Source organism: Mobula hypostoma, chromosome 7 (genome assembly GCF_963921235.1).
Source record: "Mobula hypostoma chromosome 7, sMobHyp1.1, whole genome shotgun sequence".
Lineage (NCBI taxonomy): Eukaryota > Metazoa > Chordata > Chondrichthyes > Myliobatiformes > Myliobatidae > Mobula > Mobula hypostoma.
In genome coordinates this window covers 148,671,302-148,688,407 of record NC_086103.1, presented here as the reverse complement: position 1 = coordinate 148,688,407, position 17,106 = coordinate 148,671,302, and the positions used below count along the sequence as shown (strand labels likewise).

The 17,106-nt window shown below is 41.1% G+C and overlaps 1 protein-coding gene across 5 annotated transcripts in view; it reads right to left on the bottom strand.

The window, feature by feature from the left end:
- LOC134349645 (microtubule-associated tumor suppressor candidate 2-like) overlaps positions 1-17,106 on the bottom strand; it is a 452,095-nt gene that overhangs the window by 8,318 nt on the left and 426,671 nt on the right. For 4 of the 5 annotated variants that reach the window (XM_063054258.1, XM_063054261.1, XM_063054259.1 and 1 more), the window contains 5 exons: positions 16,779-16,884; positions 15,767-15,840; positions 14,285-14,383; positions 10,197-10,316; positions 2,495-2,592 (listed from right to left, as the gene is read on the bottom strand). In XM_063054258.1, the coding sequence (XP_062910328.1) occupies positions 2,495-2,592; positions 10,197-10,316; positions 14,285-14,383; positions 15,767-15,840; positions 16,779-16,884 (497 nt within the window). Of the gene's footprint in view, positions 1-2,494; positions 2,593-10,196; positions 10,317-11,946; positions 12,052-14,284; positions 14,384-15,766; positions 15,841-16,778; positions 16,885-17,106 lie in introns of those variants that run through there. The other variant, XM_063054262.1, reaches the window with a different exon arrangement.

Below are 17,106 nucleotides of genomic sequence, written 5' to 3'. Positions count from 1 at the left end.
AGAGAAGATCTTGACAAACAACAGAAGACACCTCTAAAGGCCAAAAGGAGAGAAAAGATAAAATATGAAGAAAAGCTAGTCAATAATATAAAAGAGGATACCAAAAGTGTTTTCAAATATGTAAAGAGTAAAAGAGAGGTGAGAGTGAATATCAGACCACTGGAGAGGCGGTAATGGGGCACAAGGAGTGGCAGAGTGACTTTGGAAAGCAAAAGCATTATGCCAGAAATTTAAGAGTGTCAGAGGCAGAAGTGAATGTTATTACTAAGGAGAAGACGCATGGGAGGATGAAAGTTCTGAAGGTAGGTAAGTCACCTGGACTGGATGGACTACACCTGAAGGTTCTGAAGGATGTTGCTGAAGAGATTGTGAAGGCATAGATTCTAGAATGGCTCTGGAGAACCGGAAAACTGCAAATGTCATTCCACTCTTTTAAAAAGGGAGGGAGGCAAAAGAGAGGAAATTATTGGCCAGTTAGCCTGATGTCAGTGGTTGGGAAGATTTTGGAGTCTATTATAAGGATGAGGTTTTAAGGTACTTGGAGGCACATGATAAAGTAGGCCAAAGTCAGCATGGTTACCTTAAGGGGAAATCTTGCCTGATAAATCTGACGGGATTCTTTGAGGAAATAACAGGCAAGATAGACAAAGGAGAGTCGGTGAACGTTGTTTACTTGGATTTTCATTAGGCCTTTGACAAAGTGTTGCACATGAAGCTGCTGAACAAGACAAGAGCCCATGGTATTACAGGAAAGGTATTAGCATAGATAGAAGATTGGCTGGCTGGCAGGAGGCAAAGAGTGGGAATAAAGGGGCCTTTTCTGGTTGGCTGCCGGTGATTACCGGTGTTCCTCAGGAGTTGATGTCAGGATCACTTCTTTTCACATTATATGTGAATGATTTAGATGATGGAATTGATGGGTTTGTGGCCATGTTTATGGACGATATGAAGATAGGTGGAGGGGCAAGTAGTGTTGAGCAAGCAGGGAGTCTGCAGAAGGACTTAGATTGGGAGAATGGGCAAAGAAGTGGCAGATGGAATATAGTGTCAGGAAATGTGTGGTCATGCACTTTGGGAGAAGAAACAAAAAAAAACTTTTCTAAATGGGGAGAAAATTCAAAAATCGTGGATGCAAAAGGACTTGGGAGTCCTTGGGGTGGGATTCCCTAAAGGTTAATTTGTAGGTTGAGTTGGTGGTAAAGAGTCCAATGTTAGCATTCATTTCGAGAGGACTAGAATACAAAAGCAAGGATATAACACTGAAGCTTTATAAGGAATTAGTCAGACTGCACTTGGGAGTACTGTGAGCACTTTTGGGCCCCTTATCTAAAAAAAGATGTGCTTGCATTGGAGAGGGTCCTGAGGAGGTTCATGAGAATGACTCCCAGAATGAAAGAGTTAATGTACGAGGAAAGTTTCAGACTAGGGGGATGTTCATTCAGAACAGCCGGAGAATTTCTCTAGCCAGAGGGTAGTGAATCTATGGAATTCATTGCTACAAACGGCTGTGGAGGCCAAGCCGCTGAGTATAGTTTGATAGGTTCTTGATTAGTCAGGTCACTCGTCTGAGTGCTACTGGTACCATGTAACCCAGTACTACCTGTCGCATGGTCGGGTGGTCGGCGACTAAACCAGCTCCCCCAACAGGCTTGCCTGGTGAGGAGGGTGGCTAGACACCCTGCAGGACAAAAACAAGACCTGTCAAAGGGTGGATGAACCCTGTCGTAGGGTCAACGGCCATCTAGCAAACACGTGCCGTGAAGTGCGGAAAGGGCATCCCTTGCATCGAAGTTTGGTCTGGCCATTCGCTGCAACAGAACTTCCCCCAGCCGTCTTGGACCCCACCATGCCGCTGGATCCGGGAGGTCATGTCGAGAGGGTGGGTCCAGACCTGTGCAACCTCCTACTCAACTAAAGTCCACTCACACATACGCTGTTCCTTTCTGAGGAGTGGGGTATCCTCAAACCCCACTAACTGACTGAAAGGAACCACCATCATCCTATGGGATGGATAGCCAGAGAGTTAGGGCACCAAAGGTGACAGGGAGAAAGCAGGAGAATGGGGCTGACAGGGATGAGGCCACAGGTGAGCAGACTCAGTGGGCTAAATGGCTTAATTCTGCTGCTGGCTTACGGTCGTCTTTCCTTTCGGGCTTGGCTTAGTGTCAGCCCAGACTCCTGAACCAGTAAAATTACACGAAAGACCACATCCTGTAGAAAACAATAGGTGCAAAAAACAATAGGATTTTCAAAATTAGCTATTGTCTAGATTCCACACACTCGTAATGGGAAGTAATTCTCTTGAATGACCCATCCAGGTAAATTACAGGGCCTATGGTTTTCTTTTCCTTGAGATATTGGAAAGCTTACATACCCAAATTCTCTCATGAAAGCGTTTGGAACTTCAAGCTAACATTAAGTGAATGTTCTGCCGGTTCAGTTTAGGGTTTGTATAACTGCTTTTGATGCAAGTGTGTTGCATTTGACCACTAACCTTGTTAAGGCAGCATTGTTATCAATCCTGACTTTCAGATCTTCATTCTGCTGTTGAAGTACTTGAACTTTTTCTTCCAATACCACATTCTTCTCAGCCTGCAGAGATGACAGAAAAATGACCTTGCTTCAAGAAAATTAATGCGCCATTGTGAATATTTCTTAGCTGTAATGGCTACCAAAGTCCTGCAGTTAAACAGTATTACAAGGAAACATGTTCTAACTCTTAATATGCACTGGAAGTGTGCAGGCACTGCCTTAGTAACAAGACTGAGGATGTAGATGTTATGTTTTGTTGCTCCAAAACATAAAACTGATTGAAAGGAAAACACGGGATCTGGGAATAACTTGTGTACATTTAGTTTTACTGTTAATGAGGCTTGCACAAATGACGTAGTAGCATAATGACATATGACTTTAGTGTGCTTTTACATATAACCTGTAATGAATTATGTAAACAACAAAGAATGCTTAAACAATATATTTACAATATTACTCAAATATTACTGAAATACTAAATACACAACAGTAGATTAGTTCTACTGAAAGATTTTGGCCTGAAATGTCCACTGTACTCTTTTTCCATAGATGCTGCCTGATCTGCTGAGTTCCTCCAGCATTTTGTGTTGAGTATTAACTTTCGAAACTGTCACAGACTGGTACCTCATCATGGGAATTTGTGTGTGGTATGGTTTTCTATCCATTATGTTGGTAAATAATGGAAACTGCCAACAAATTTCCAATATTGGTCCACTGCACTGGGAGGTCAAACTTAGAAATTAACAGTGTGAGACAAAATCCATGCTGCCATTGCATGTTCCAGTTTTATTCCAATAAGTAAACTCCTGTAAAAGATGTAATTTCTGCTTAATTAGCTCTGAGTGCTCTGTGTTGAAAGTAATATAACTATTGGCTTCGTCGCTCAACACTGTTTTTGTTGAGCTTAGTAAGGGGCTGAGAAGAGCAAGGAGGGGACATGAGAAGGCCTTGGCGAGTAGGGTAAAGGAAAACCTCAAGGCATTCTTCAGTTATGTGAAGAACAAAAGGATGACAGGAGTGAAGGTAGGACCGATTAGAGATAAATGTGGGAAGATGTGCCTGGAGGCTGTGGAAGTGAGCAAGGTCCTCAATGAATACTTCTCTTCGGTATTCACCAATGAGAGGGAACTTGATGATGGTGAGGACAATATGAGTGAGGCTGATGTTCTGGAGCATGTTGATATTAAGGGAGAGGAGGTGTTGGAGTTGTTAAAATACATTAGGACGGATAAGTCCTCGGGGCCTGACGGAATATTCCCCAGGCTGCTCCACAAGGCGAGGGAAGAGATTGCTGAGCCTCTGACTAGGATCTTTATGTCCTTGTTGTCCACGGGAATGGTACGGGATTGGAGGGAGGCGAATTTGTCCCCTTGTTCAAAAAAGGTAGTAGGGATAGTCCGGGTAATTATAGACCAGTGAGCCTTACGTCTGTGGTGGGAAAGCTGTTGGAAAAGATTCTTAGAGATAGGATCTCTGGGCATTTAGAGAATCATGGTCAGATCAGGGACAGTCAGCATGGCTTTGTGAAGGGCAGATTGTGTCTAACAAGCCTGATAGAGTTCTTTGAGGAGATGACCAGGCATATAGATGAGGGTAGTGCAGTGGATGTGATCTATATGGATTTTAGTAAGGCACTTGACAAGGTTCCACACGGTAGGCTTATTCAGAAATTCAGAAGGCATGGAATCCAGGGAAGTTTGGCCAGGTGGATTCAGAATTGGCTTGCCTGCAGAAGGCAGAGGGTGGTGGTGGAGGGAGTACATTCAGATTGGAGGATCGTAACTAGTGGTGTTCCACAAGGATCTGTTCTGGGACCTCTACTTTTCGTGATTTTTATTAACGATCTGGATGTGGGGGTAGAAGGGTGGGTTGGCAAGTTTGCAGACAACACAAAGGTTGGTGGTGTTGTAGATAGTGTAGAGGATTGTCAAAGATTGCAGAGAGACATTGATAGGATGCAGAAGTGGGCTGAGAAGTGGCAGATGGAGTTCAACCCGGAGAAGTGTGAGGTGGTACACTTTGGAAGGACAAACTCCAAGGCAGAGTACAAAGTAAATGGCAGGATACTTGGTAGTGTGGAAGAGCAGAGGAATCTGAGGGTACATGTCCACAAATCCTTGAAAGTTGCCTCACAGGTAGATAGGGTAGTTAAGAAAGCTTATGGGGTGTTAGCTTTCATAAGTCGAGGGATAGAGTTTAAGAGTCGCGATGTAGTGATGCAGCTCCATAAAACTCTAGTTAGGCCACACTTGGAGTACTGTGTCCAGTTCTGGTCACCTCACTATAGGAAGGATGTGGAAGCATTGGAAAGGGTACAGAGGAGATTTACCAGGATGCTGCCTGGTTTAGAGAGTATGCATTATGATCAGAGATTAAGGGAGCTAGGGCTTTACTCTTTGGAGAGAAGGAGGATGAGAGGAGACATGATAGAGGTGTACAAGATAATAAGAGGAATAGATAGAGTGGATAGCCAGCACCTCTTCCCCAGGGCACCACTGCTCAATACAAGAGGACGTGGCTTTAAGATAAGGGATGGGAAGTTCAAGGGGGTTATTAGAGGAAGGTTTTTTACTCAGAGAGTGGTTGGTGTGTGGAATGCACGGCCTGAGTCAGTGGTGGAGACAGATACACTAGTGAAGTTTAAGAGACTACTAGACAGGTATATGGAGGAATTTAAGGTGGGGGCTTATATGGGAGGCAGGGTTTGAGGGTCGGCACAACATTGTGTACCGAAGGGCCTGTACTGTGCTGTACTATTCTATGTTATATGTATGTTTATTTGCTGTGATTCCAGGGGCAATAACTCCATCACTTTAGGTATAATCAACTTTGTTACATGCTGGAATTAAAAGGATCACTCCTTCAGAGAAAACAAAAGAATAAGAGGAGAGAGAGAAGCAGAGCAAGTGGATCATAGAACAGTAGAGCGCAGTAAAGGCACTTCGACACACGATGTTGTACCAACCCTTTCACCCACTCCAAGATTAATCTAACCCTTCCCTCCCACATACGCCTCCATTCCTCTTCCACCCATGTACCTGTGTAAGCCCCTAATGCATCTGTCTCTACCACCACCCCTGCAGCGTGTCCCATGCATCCACCACTCTCTATGTACAAACCTACCTCTGACACCTTCCCTTTACTTTCCTCCAAACCCCTTGCATTAGCCATTTCCTCCCTGGAAGTCTCTAACTATGCCTCTTATCATCTTGTATGCCTCTATCCTGTTGCTAATTCTCTTCAGCACCCTCTCCTTAAGCAGATCTCAGCCCAAAATGTTGACTGTTTCCCCTCCATAGGTGCTGCCTGACCTACTGAGTTCCTCCGGCATTTTGTGTGTTGCTCAAGGTTTACAGCATCTGTTGAATCTCTTGTTTGTAATCTTCTCAGTGCCCATCTTCATTGTGCCCTTGCTGCCTGATTGCTCCTATACAGTGCCTACAGCAAATCTGGTGGGAGGCTATTCACTGGCAAGAGGAGATAGCCAGTGGTCTGTGAGCTAAACCACTGGTACCCTTGGGCTTAAAATGCACAGCTGTGAACATGGGGGTTTGAGGTTTGCAACAACATGGAAATACAATGGAAGATTTGAATGTGAACCCTGGCTGACAGATTATTGGTGTGCATATGCTGAAATACCCTTCACTTCCTTTTAGTCCCTCTCTCTGGATCAAGGATGTCTTCCACTCCTGTCGTCAGAGTCTGAAGATGGCTGATTAGGCCAATTTGGGATTTGCACACTTTGCCACATGCGGGCCAAGCTTGGTAACTGGACAACTGGGGAAGTAGTACACTACTTGTACATTTACACTGGGCTTCTGTGTGCTGCCAATAGTAGACTTGATTATGATGCTCTGTCTCCATTTTCAAAGATCACGGGTTGCGAATTCCCATGATTCGGTGGGGTCACCGCACTTTCTCAGGGGCTCTGAGGATATTTCTGATTATCTTCCTTAATCCAGTTAATGATCTCTTCCTGTATAAGAGCATAGAACAGAGGGTCTATTTTGAGAGTTCAGTGCTGGGCATGCGGTGAAAATGGCTTGCCCATTGAAGGTGACTGCCTGTAATTGGGGCCTCAACATTATGCACACTGGCAGGAAAAGGATATGGATATTGGTGTCTATCTTGCTAGTGAACATTGCAGAGGCAACATTAGTGGCCTCTCTAATTCTCTGAGTCTCAGAAGTGTACATGAAGACAAGGGTTGCTGCTTGCCATTAGACTCTGTGCTTTGTGTTGGGTTTGAGGTCTTCACTATCAAACACTCTCTTCCTCAGATGGCCAAAGGCTGTAAAGGCACACCAAAAATGACAGCAAATTTCATTATCTGTCAGTCTTGATTTCGAGAAGACAGCTCCTTAGCTATTGAAAGTAGTCCAAATTTCCTAGGGACTTATTTTAGACCTTGTGTTGGAGAGTGAGGAGTGGTTGACATTGGATCTTTATCTTGTGGATGATAAGTATAAGGGCACTTTTTTCATATGACTGAATCAACAATACCTCCAAATGTGGACATGTCTCTGTTGCATTTCAGTGGCTGAAGGTGGGGTGCCCTTGGTTCTGAAGTGCAGGCGATACAGGTTGAACAGTTTCCTATTTGTTCTATAGATCAGCTCCAATCCTGCAGAAAGCTTGTTGGAGAGGCGTGCCACTTAGGTGAGAAAGTATTGGGGAAATGATGCCTCGGCATTAAGATGGTTGTGGACCTGTTAGTTATAGTCATGGCATGCGTGTCATCATGATAGAGACAAACTGGAGCTGCATTTCTGAAGTTAGTCAAACGTGAGAAGGATAGAAACATAGAAAACCTACAGCACAATACAGGCCCTTAGGCCCACAAAGCTATGCCGAACATGTCCTTACCTTAGAAATTACCTAGGGTTACCTATAGCCCTCTATTTTTCTGAGCTCCATATACCTGTCCAGGAGTTTCCACCACTGTCACTGGCAGCCCATTCCATGCACTCACCACTCTCTGCGTAAAAAAAAAAACTTACCCCTGACAACTCCTCTATATCTACTTCCAAGCACCTTAAAACTATGCCCTCTCATGCTAGCCATTAAAGCCCTGGGGAAAAGCCTCTGACTATCCACACGATCAATGCCTCTCATCATCTTATACACCTCTATCAGGTCACCACTCATCCTCCATCACTCCAAGGAAAAAAGGCCAAGTTCACTTAACCTATTCTCATAAGGGGGCATCCCCCCCCTCATTCTGGCAACATCCTTCCTATAGTGAATTTCCTCTGCACCCTTTCTATGGTTTCCACATCCTTCCTACAGTGAGGCGACCAGAAATGAGCACAGTGGGACAAGTGGGGTCAGACCAGGGTCCTATATAGCTGCAACATTACCTCTCAATTCCTAAACTCAATCCCACGATTGAAGGCCAATGCACCGTACGCTTTCTCAACCACAGAGTCAACCTGCGCAGCAGCTTTGAGTGTCCTATGGATTCAGACCCCAAGATCTACACTACCAAGAGTCTTACCATTAATACAAATGTCTCTACTATATTCTGTCATCATATTTGACCTACCAAAATGAACCACCTCACACTTATCTGGGTTGAAATCCATCTGCCACTTCTCAGCCTAGTTTTGCATCCTATCAATGTTTCACAGTAACCTCTGACAGCCCTCCACACTATCCACAAAACCCCCAACCTTTGTATCATCAGCAAATTTACTAACCCATCCCTCCACTTCCTCATCTAGGTCATTTATAAAAATCACAAAGAGAAGGGGTCCCACAACAAATCCCTGAGGCACACCACTGGTCACTTACCTCCATGAAGAATATGACTCGTCTACAACCACTTCTTGCCTTCTGTGGGCAAGCCAATTCTGGATCCACAAAGCACAGTCCCCTTGGATCCCATGCCTCCTTACTTTCTCAATAAGCCTTGCATAGGGTACCTTATCAAATGCCTTGCTAAAATCCATGTACACTACATCTACTGCTCTACCTTCATCAATGTGTTTAGTCACATCCTCAAAAAAAATCAATCAGACTCGTAAGGCATGACCTGCCTTTGACAAAGCCATGCTGATTATTCCTAATCATATTATGCCTCTCCAAATGTTCATAAATCCTGCCTCTCAGGATCTTCTCCATCAACTTACCAACCACTGAAGTAAGACTCACTGGTCTATAATTTCCTGGGCTATCTCTACTCCCTTTCTTGAATAATGGAACAACATCCGCAACCCTCCAATCCTCCAGAACCTCTCCCATCTCCATTGATGATGCAAAGATCATCACCAGAGGGTCAGCAATCTCCTCCCTCACCTCCCACAGTAGCCTGGGGTACATCTCGTCCGGTTCTGGTGTCTTATCCAACTTGATGCTTTCCAAAAACTCCAGCACATCCTCTTTCTTAATACCCACATGCTCAAGCTTTTCAGTCTGCTGTAAGTCATCCTTACAATCGTCAAGATCCTTCTCCGTAGTGAATACTGAAGCAAAGTACTCATTAAGTACCTTTGCTATCTGTTCTGGTTCCATACACAGTTTTCCACTGTCACACTTGATTGGTCCTATCCTCTCACGTCTTATCCTCTTGCTCTTCACATACTTGTAGAATGTCTTGGGGTTTTCCTTAATCCTGTCTGCCAAGGCCTTCTCATGGCCCCTTCTGGCTCTCCTAATTTCTCTCTTAAGCTCCTGCCTGCTAGCCTTATAATCTTCTAGATCTCTATCATTACCTAGCTTTTTGAACTTTTCGTAAGCTCTTCTTTTTTTCTTGACTAGATTTACAACAATTTCTCTGCAATTTCTCCCATTTGATGGCATCAAAGATTGTATGAGATGATAGCAAAACTATGTTTTGGTGTTTGATAGTGCTTCCTAATTGTCTACTGGATTAGATGTGTGGTGATAGCAATCAATCACCCATTTACTTTAATCCTACACAAATTCCGTCTTCCTCCCTAGATTCTATCCTTCTACTACCCATTATGGCCAATTAGCCTACATGTATTTGGGATTTGGGAGGAAACTGGAGCACCCAGGGGAAACCCACACAGTCACCAGGGAAACATGCAAACTCCATATAGATGACACTGGAGGTTAAGATTGAACCCAGATCATTAGGGCAGAGAGGCAGTGGCTCCAAAGAGTTCCACAGAGTTCTGTTGAGTTCTTCCACTGTAGGTTGGAGGAGCGAAGGATGGTTGTAAATATTAGAGTGAGGGATCTAAGAAAATGTGAGGGAAGTGTAGGATTGGGAACACTGAAGAAGAACAGTTCAGAGTGAGAACTGAGAGCAACAGATTGTATTGTAACTTAGACTACAAGTGGGATGTCTAATTTCATTCAATAACACTAAAACAAATGTTACAGTGGGAATTACATAATTGTGGTTTTCTCCATGCAAAACAAAGCTGGTTGCACATAGTTATTAGCAATTGGAACCGCTCAGTTGGATTTCCAGACTGAATCTAAAGAAACATCAGTTTTTATCATGTAATACTGAAAAATGGAACTAGACAAATGAAATTGGAGTAATTTCCATTTAAAGGAGCTACTTTTTCAATCTAATACAAAAGCACAATCTTAATGGCATTTCCATTAAAACTACATGGATATAACAAATTTATAAATCTGGTTCTAAACCTTGCAAGTTTAATGAATAGAAATCTATCTATTTTTCTAACCAGTTTTTCCAGTTGCATAATTTTCTTTTCTTGGTTGTGAATTTGTTGATTTTTCATTTCAAGAACATGTTTTAAACTGTTCATATCTTCCTCTAAGTGCTGGTAAGGTGCCAAGGCAATCTGTCAAATATATAAAAAAACAAGGTAAAAATGTTTAAATTTAAGATTGGCTCAATTTTGACTTTCGTCCATTAAACCATACATTATGGTACTTGAAATGTTATTATTTGAAGTGACTTCCTGTCTCATTGGTAAAATGCAACTATACAGAGCCCAAGTATAAATATAAGCAAGAAAGAAGAGCTTTATTTGTCAAGAAGTATGTATATTGAAACATCAGAACATATAGTGAAATGTGTTGTTTGCATCAAAGACCAACTGACCACAATGTGCAGGGCTCAGCCTGCAAGTGTTGCCAACAGAACGTGGCCCACAACTTACCAACCCCAACTCCTATGGCTTTGGAATGTGGGAGGAAACTGGAGCACCTAGAGGAAACCCATGCAGTCACAGTGAGAATGAAAAAACTCGTAACAGACAGCGTCAGCAATTGAACCCCTATCTTACAGTTGCCGCAGTAAAGCATTATGCTTATTGCTATGCTACTATGCCATATATTACAAAGTTAGGTTCTATCTCACTCACTCACTCCCACACACAAACATTCACTGTTAGTTACCATGGCTTGCTGTAACAAACAGCACTATGGTTCTGAAAATCAGAGGTAGTGTCAACAGCCATCTTAGTAGCCACATGTATGGAGCCTCACGGCAAGTTAGTGTAGTGGCTAATGTAACGCTTTTCAGAACCCACAATCAGGGTTCATTTCCAGCTGCTGTCTGTGAGCTGTTTATACATTCTCTCCTTGACCACATGGGCTTCTTCTGGGTGCTCCAATTCCCTTCCACGTTCCAAAGACATAAAGACACGCTACAGAGTGAGGGCACTGGAAGCAAGGCGACAGTCGCGGGTTGTCCAAGCATCTCCTCAGACAGTGTTGGCCTTTGATGCAAACAACACATTTCACTGTGTGTTCTGATGCTTTAATGTCCTTGTGAGAAATAAAGCTAATATTTTCCTTTGTATTTATCATAATGCAGGAATATTGGTACTGTAAACACAAGAGATTCTGCAGATGCTGCAGAGTTGATGAAAGATCTGAGTCCAAAGCACTGTTTATTCTTCTCCATTGATACTGCCTGATCTGCTGCGTTCTTCAGCATTTTGTGTGTTATTATTGAAATTGGTTTATTATTATCTGAAGGCAGCCGAAATCCATCCCGTCTGGCTCTTGCACCTTGCTCAAACTGCTTGATCAGCAACTCCACTCTCCACTGGACATACAGAATAAATCCCTATCCAGCAATATTGTATTCAGCATCACCTCTCAAGCAGGCAGTTTTGAGTTTGATAGTGCCATCCTTACACTCCGGTAATATTGACATAAATACATTTTATTCAAAGGATTATGATTATTGATTGGGTAGGGGATAGTGTCCAGCTACATAATAATCAGATGAAAACCTCCAGTTTATTCACAACACAACTTTGTGTCTCAGAATATATTAACATCACGTTTCTCAGAGGCATTTCTACATCACTTCACATATTAAGACTCTGTAAATTGCTGGCAAGTCAGAAAATAATTTTTCATTTGGATTAGATCAAAATGTACAATGAGAAATAAAGTGCTTGAGGAGTTGTTTTTTTTTAGCAACTCTACTTAAGGAAAGAAAGACTTACTGAGAACTACTTGTCCCTTTTCAAATTATGCCATTTCATCCCATGTTCCTGTATAGGTAGAACCTCCTCTGGTGTAATTCTGATCAATGCAAGTAAGGCTGAATTTTCCAGTCTAAACCAACAAAGCATTCCAAATTATCCATTGCTATTACAGGTTGAGTACCCCTTATCCAAAATCTGAAAACTTCCGAAATCCAGAAGTTTTTTGAGCAGTAAACTACGTCACAATTGGAAAATTTCACAAAGCACTGGGAAGGTTCCCAGGTGATGGGCAGGTTTCTGCGCAGCACAGACATTTCTGAGAAGTGACCTCACATATGTAATGAACAGAAGCTAATGAAAAATACAAAAACACTGCATAGAGCAAAAAATGAAGATATCGATTATGTATTGAAAGAGCAGATTCATCAGTGTCAGTGTGAACATATGCCAATTAATGGTATGCTGATCATGAAACGAGCAAAGATCTACCATGATAAACTGAAAATTGAGGGTAATTTTGAATAGTCAGCAGGCTGGTGGCAGAAATTTAGGAACCGGCATGGCGTTAAATTTTTAAAGTGCCTGCTGATCATGACGCAATAGGGAAATTCATTAATGAGTTTGCCAAGATTGTCACTTATGAAAATCTAACATCAGAACAAGTCTACAGTTTTGATTGTTTTTATACCTGATATAAAACCTAATAAAAGTAAAATTCAAATACAGGTTACTGTAACCTTTTAATTAAAACTTGCCATTGAAGGTGGAGTCTGAAAACTGGTTGTTCAGCAGCTGATTGAGGTTTTCTCCCGATGCTGCGATGCTGCTTTTGTTAGCCTGCACACATTCTATTTCCATTATATTAATGGTATGTATTTACTGTTGTTGTTAAGTACGTATCAGTGATGAACAAGTGTAAGACAAAGACACTTTACCAGTAGCACATAAATTCAGCGTCAGAAATGATGGCGATCCCGAGCCATCTCATCATATGTTCCAAAATACAAATCACTTCCTGCCCCAAGCATTTCAGATAAGGGGTGCTCAACCTGAACTGATTTGGATTTAGTTGTGATTAATAGAAACAAAAAATTTCCAATTTTTCCAAACAGCAAGAAGGACTGAAAAAATCATCTAAATGAACCAAAATTAAAATCTGCAATGTTCTATGTCCATTTTACTATCAAATGACACTGGTTGCTTAAACTATGGGAAAAGGAGATAAAGTGCAACCAAAGTGTTACGCCTCTGAAATCATGAATAAATAAACTGACAGTTCATACTAAAATGATTTTGCAGCAGAATATTTCTTGTCCATCAATACCTAATGGTTAACCTATGTATAGTAAATCCCGAAAACACTCAGCAGGACGGGCTGCACCTAATAGAGATAACTTTTAAAACTTTGCACCTGGATGTTAACTCTGTCTTTCCACCTAATCTGCTGAGTACTGCCAGCATCTGCAGTTTCTTTGCTTTTCATTACCTACGTATATCTTTACCCAATCAGGAACCATTCATTTGTACCGTGCAGTGTCACTAAGTAAAAAGTAACAACTTCACTTGTGTCTGTTGAGTCCTCAAAAGACACAATGGGGAAAGTTCTGGAAATTGGATTGCATCATAGAAAATGGATCCATTTGCTATAATGAAATCCAAATTCCAGAACTTCAATCCGCATATAATATCCTGCAAACCATCATGTATCTTCCAAATTGTGGTTTGACAGTAATGTATATAAACAGGCACTCTGGGGAAATATTATTTCTGTTTTCTGTGATGAAAGCCAACTTCTAGAACTTTAATCTACATATAGCGTTTCCCCACTGTCTTTTTATATATTGTACATTACTATCAAATGACAGTGCATCAACCACACTTTCCCCAAGTGGCTCACCAGACAAAGTGTGACAGGAAAAGCCTGAATGAGTTATGGGGAAAGCAAAGTAAGAGTGGAAATCAAAAGTGATTCTCAGTTTTGATGAGAACACCTAGTTCCACGTTCAAGTACAAAATGCTAGTGACAGCCTCAACAGTCTAATTTCGCAATCTAACAGCAATCTAATTTCACAAAATGACCTATATTAATCATTCATCTTCTATCTCCATAATCTACATAAGGTATGATGTACTGAACTCTCACCACTTATCACCTGTAGAGCCAGCTTTTGGCTTGCTGATAGATTACACGGAGATGAATTGACTCCAATTATGAAAAACTGACATAACATTACATATCTGTTCTTGTGAATATTACAATACTTCTATGTGATCTTCAGAGAGAAATGAAAAATTTAATTAAGCAATATTGATCATTTCAAGCATTCCTTAATTATGACACACAAACTCCAGGAATACTCTACCTCAACTTGCTCATCTATGTTTTTTTTTAAGGCCTCTTCAAATCGTTTTGCTTTGTCCTTCAGTGAACGATTCTGAAATGTTAACGTGTCAACTTGATCCTGGAATACAGAAACAGAAAACAATAAATTGTGGAAACGGTGTTGTTTTGTTATCAGAGGGAAATAATGATCCCCAATTCTGAAGTATGTCTTGTAGGCTTTGACCATTAACATCTGGATGTTCAACTATTGATGATCCAGATCCTACATTTCCTTTCCTTCTCTAAACTGCATCTTGAGGAAAAACAGAACATTTGCAAAAGTGAATTTATTATTATCTTCCTCCTTACATCAACACATTTCTTGTCGTAGTTTATGCCATATGGATGGGTCTAAAAGAGAGAGACTTACTAGCTTCAAGAGGAAGATAGAGAGCGAGTACGCAAGGGTGTCCAAGGCCTTTGGACAGTACTGTAACAATGTTTATGTATTGCATTGTACTGCGGCTGCAAAAAGAAAAAAATCATGACATATAGTATGTGAGAGATGATAAATTGGATTCTGCTATGGGTCTCTACTGCAGACTGAAAGTGGGTAAAGGAGAGGGGAGGGAGGAAGTGGAAATCACCAGACAGACATTCCATAATGATCAATAAACCAATTGTTTGGAATCAAATGACCTTGCCTGGTGTATCAGGGCTGGGTGAGGCTGCACCCACACCTCCTTCCGCTCCTGGCACTCCTTCTCTGCCACCTGTCCCACACCCCTCCAACAGCACTGCATGCTCATTCCCAACAAACTCACTCTCCACTCCATGTTGACAAATAGAGTGCTGTGCAAAAGTCTTAGGCACCATGGCTATATATATGTGCCCAAGACCTTTGCACAGTACTGTAAATTTTTCACTTAGACTAGTGTACATTGTCCAATCCACTAAAACATTGAACTCCAAACCTTCATATTCAACATTAAACTTTTTAATTGTTATTTTAAAGAATTTTTACCCCTGCTTCCAATAGTGACAAGGCGTTGAGTTACTGTATATAGTACACTTAATATAATGACACATTCCAAATTTCTTCAGAGGAGTGTTAACACAGGGTGATTAATCCCTGGAATTCTCCATCTTGGAGGCTTCTGGTCGTATTTATACAAGAGATAGATACATTTTTGAAAGTTCAGGGAATTGGTGCATCTGGGATTCAGGCACTGAGAAGAAGTCAACTCCTGGTCATAAATACATTGAGTAGTGCAGAAGGCTTGAAGGGGCCAGTGGTGCACTCCTAGTTTCACACGTTCTTTTTATCTGTCTTTTGCATCTCATGCTTTTGGTGGGAAAGTGCAGTTAAGCTAAAAATGACATTTGTCTCAATATCACATGCAAAATAAAGAAATGGAATTCATCAGCAATTACATATTTGAAAACAAAAATTATTGATTTTCATGATGACTGGTCCCAAATAAGCCTTTGCCTTAACTCCATGTTCTGAAGCGCTACTAACCTGAAGGGAAAGTCTTAGTTTTTCAAATTCTTCTTCTAAAGTCATCCTCTCAACTTCATGGATGGCTTTTAGTTCTGAAAAAGAAAATTCTGTATGAAATTTTACTGTAAATACCATTGAGAAAGTCAAATACCCTAGAAGGAGAAATATGAAACAAATTGTAGATGGAAACTAGCTTGACAAAATTAACATTTACATATATTTCAACAGTTGAAAACTAGGATTTTTTCAGTCTTCTGTATTTGAATTATAATAAACTCAGTCGGTGAATCTTCATAAATTTTGTTTGAAGTCTCTGGGTAATTTTTTTCTGCTCTTTCCAGAATATGTCAGTACATTTTGGCAGATTAAGGTCATTGGTTCAAAAATAGTTCTCTACTGTTTATGACTTGGGAACAATTGAAAATGTGTGATTTGCTGCTCAATTAAAATTATTTCAGCGGTCAGCTGGAGCAGATGCTGCAAGTGGTATTGATGCAATTTCCTACTAATACCAGTGAGAAGCAGTTTGTAGGAGAGGTCAACAAACTATCTGCTGAAGGAACTCAGAAGCCGCAGGGGGTGAGGAAATTGTGACTATTGGGTTGAAGCCATGCATCAGGATTGGGTATAGAGGGAAGATAGCCAGTATAAAGAGAGGTGAGACAGGAGCCAGCAGGTGGTTGGTGGAACAAGGATTCATAAAGAACAATGGGCAGATGGAGAGAAGTATGGGAGAGAGAAAATGCTGGAGTTGGGGCAGAGGCATGTGGATGAATGAACAGTAAGTGGTTCAGAAACCTACACAATCACTCAAAGAATCTACAAAAAGAATGAATACAAACATACTTGTCATATTGATATAAACTATACCTGCAGAATATGGATATCAATGCATTCTTTTCATTACGGCTTCCTTTGCAATTATTTACTTGTCCATTTCCCAGAGATTTTCCTTGTACTACCATCCTTTCTATCAATATACAGCAATGTATTACAAGGTAGTTCTCTTTATATCAATTCTAAGTAGTACCTTCAAGTTTCTTTTCATGCTTATTTTGAAGAATAGTTATTGCAGCACTCTGATTGTTCTCTAGTTCTGTAATGGTACTGGTATGGATAGTTGTCATGTCTTCCATCTGATAAAAGAAAAGTACAAGTCAACTGGTGACAGCCACAGACAATTCTTCCTTCAAGTACAACCTTCTATCTGTAAAAGTTTCTAAATCGATTTGCAATATACATACAACAGCTGTCAATATTATCATTATCTCACCAAATTTTCCTATAAAATCTGCAAAAGATTTGAAATTGCAAAAGAATAATTGAAAATATTTCAATATGATTACAATAATCATAAT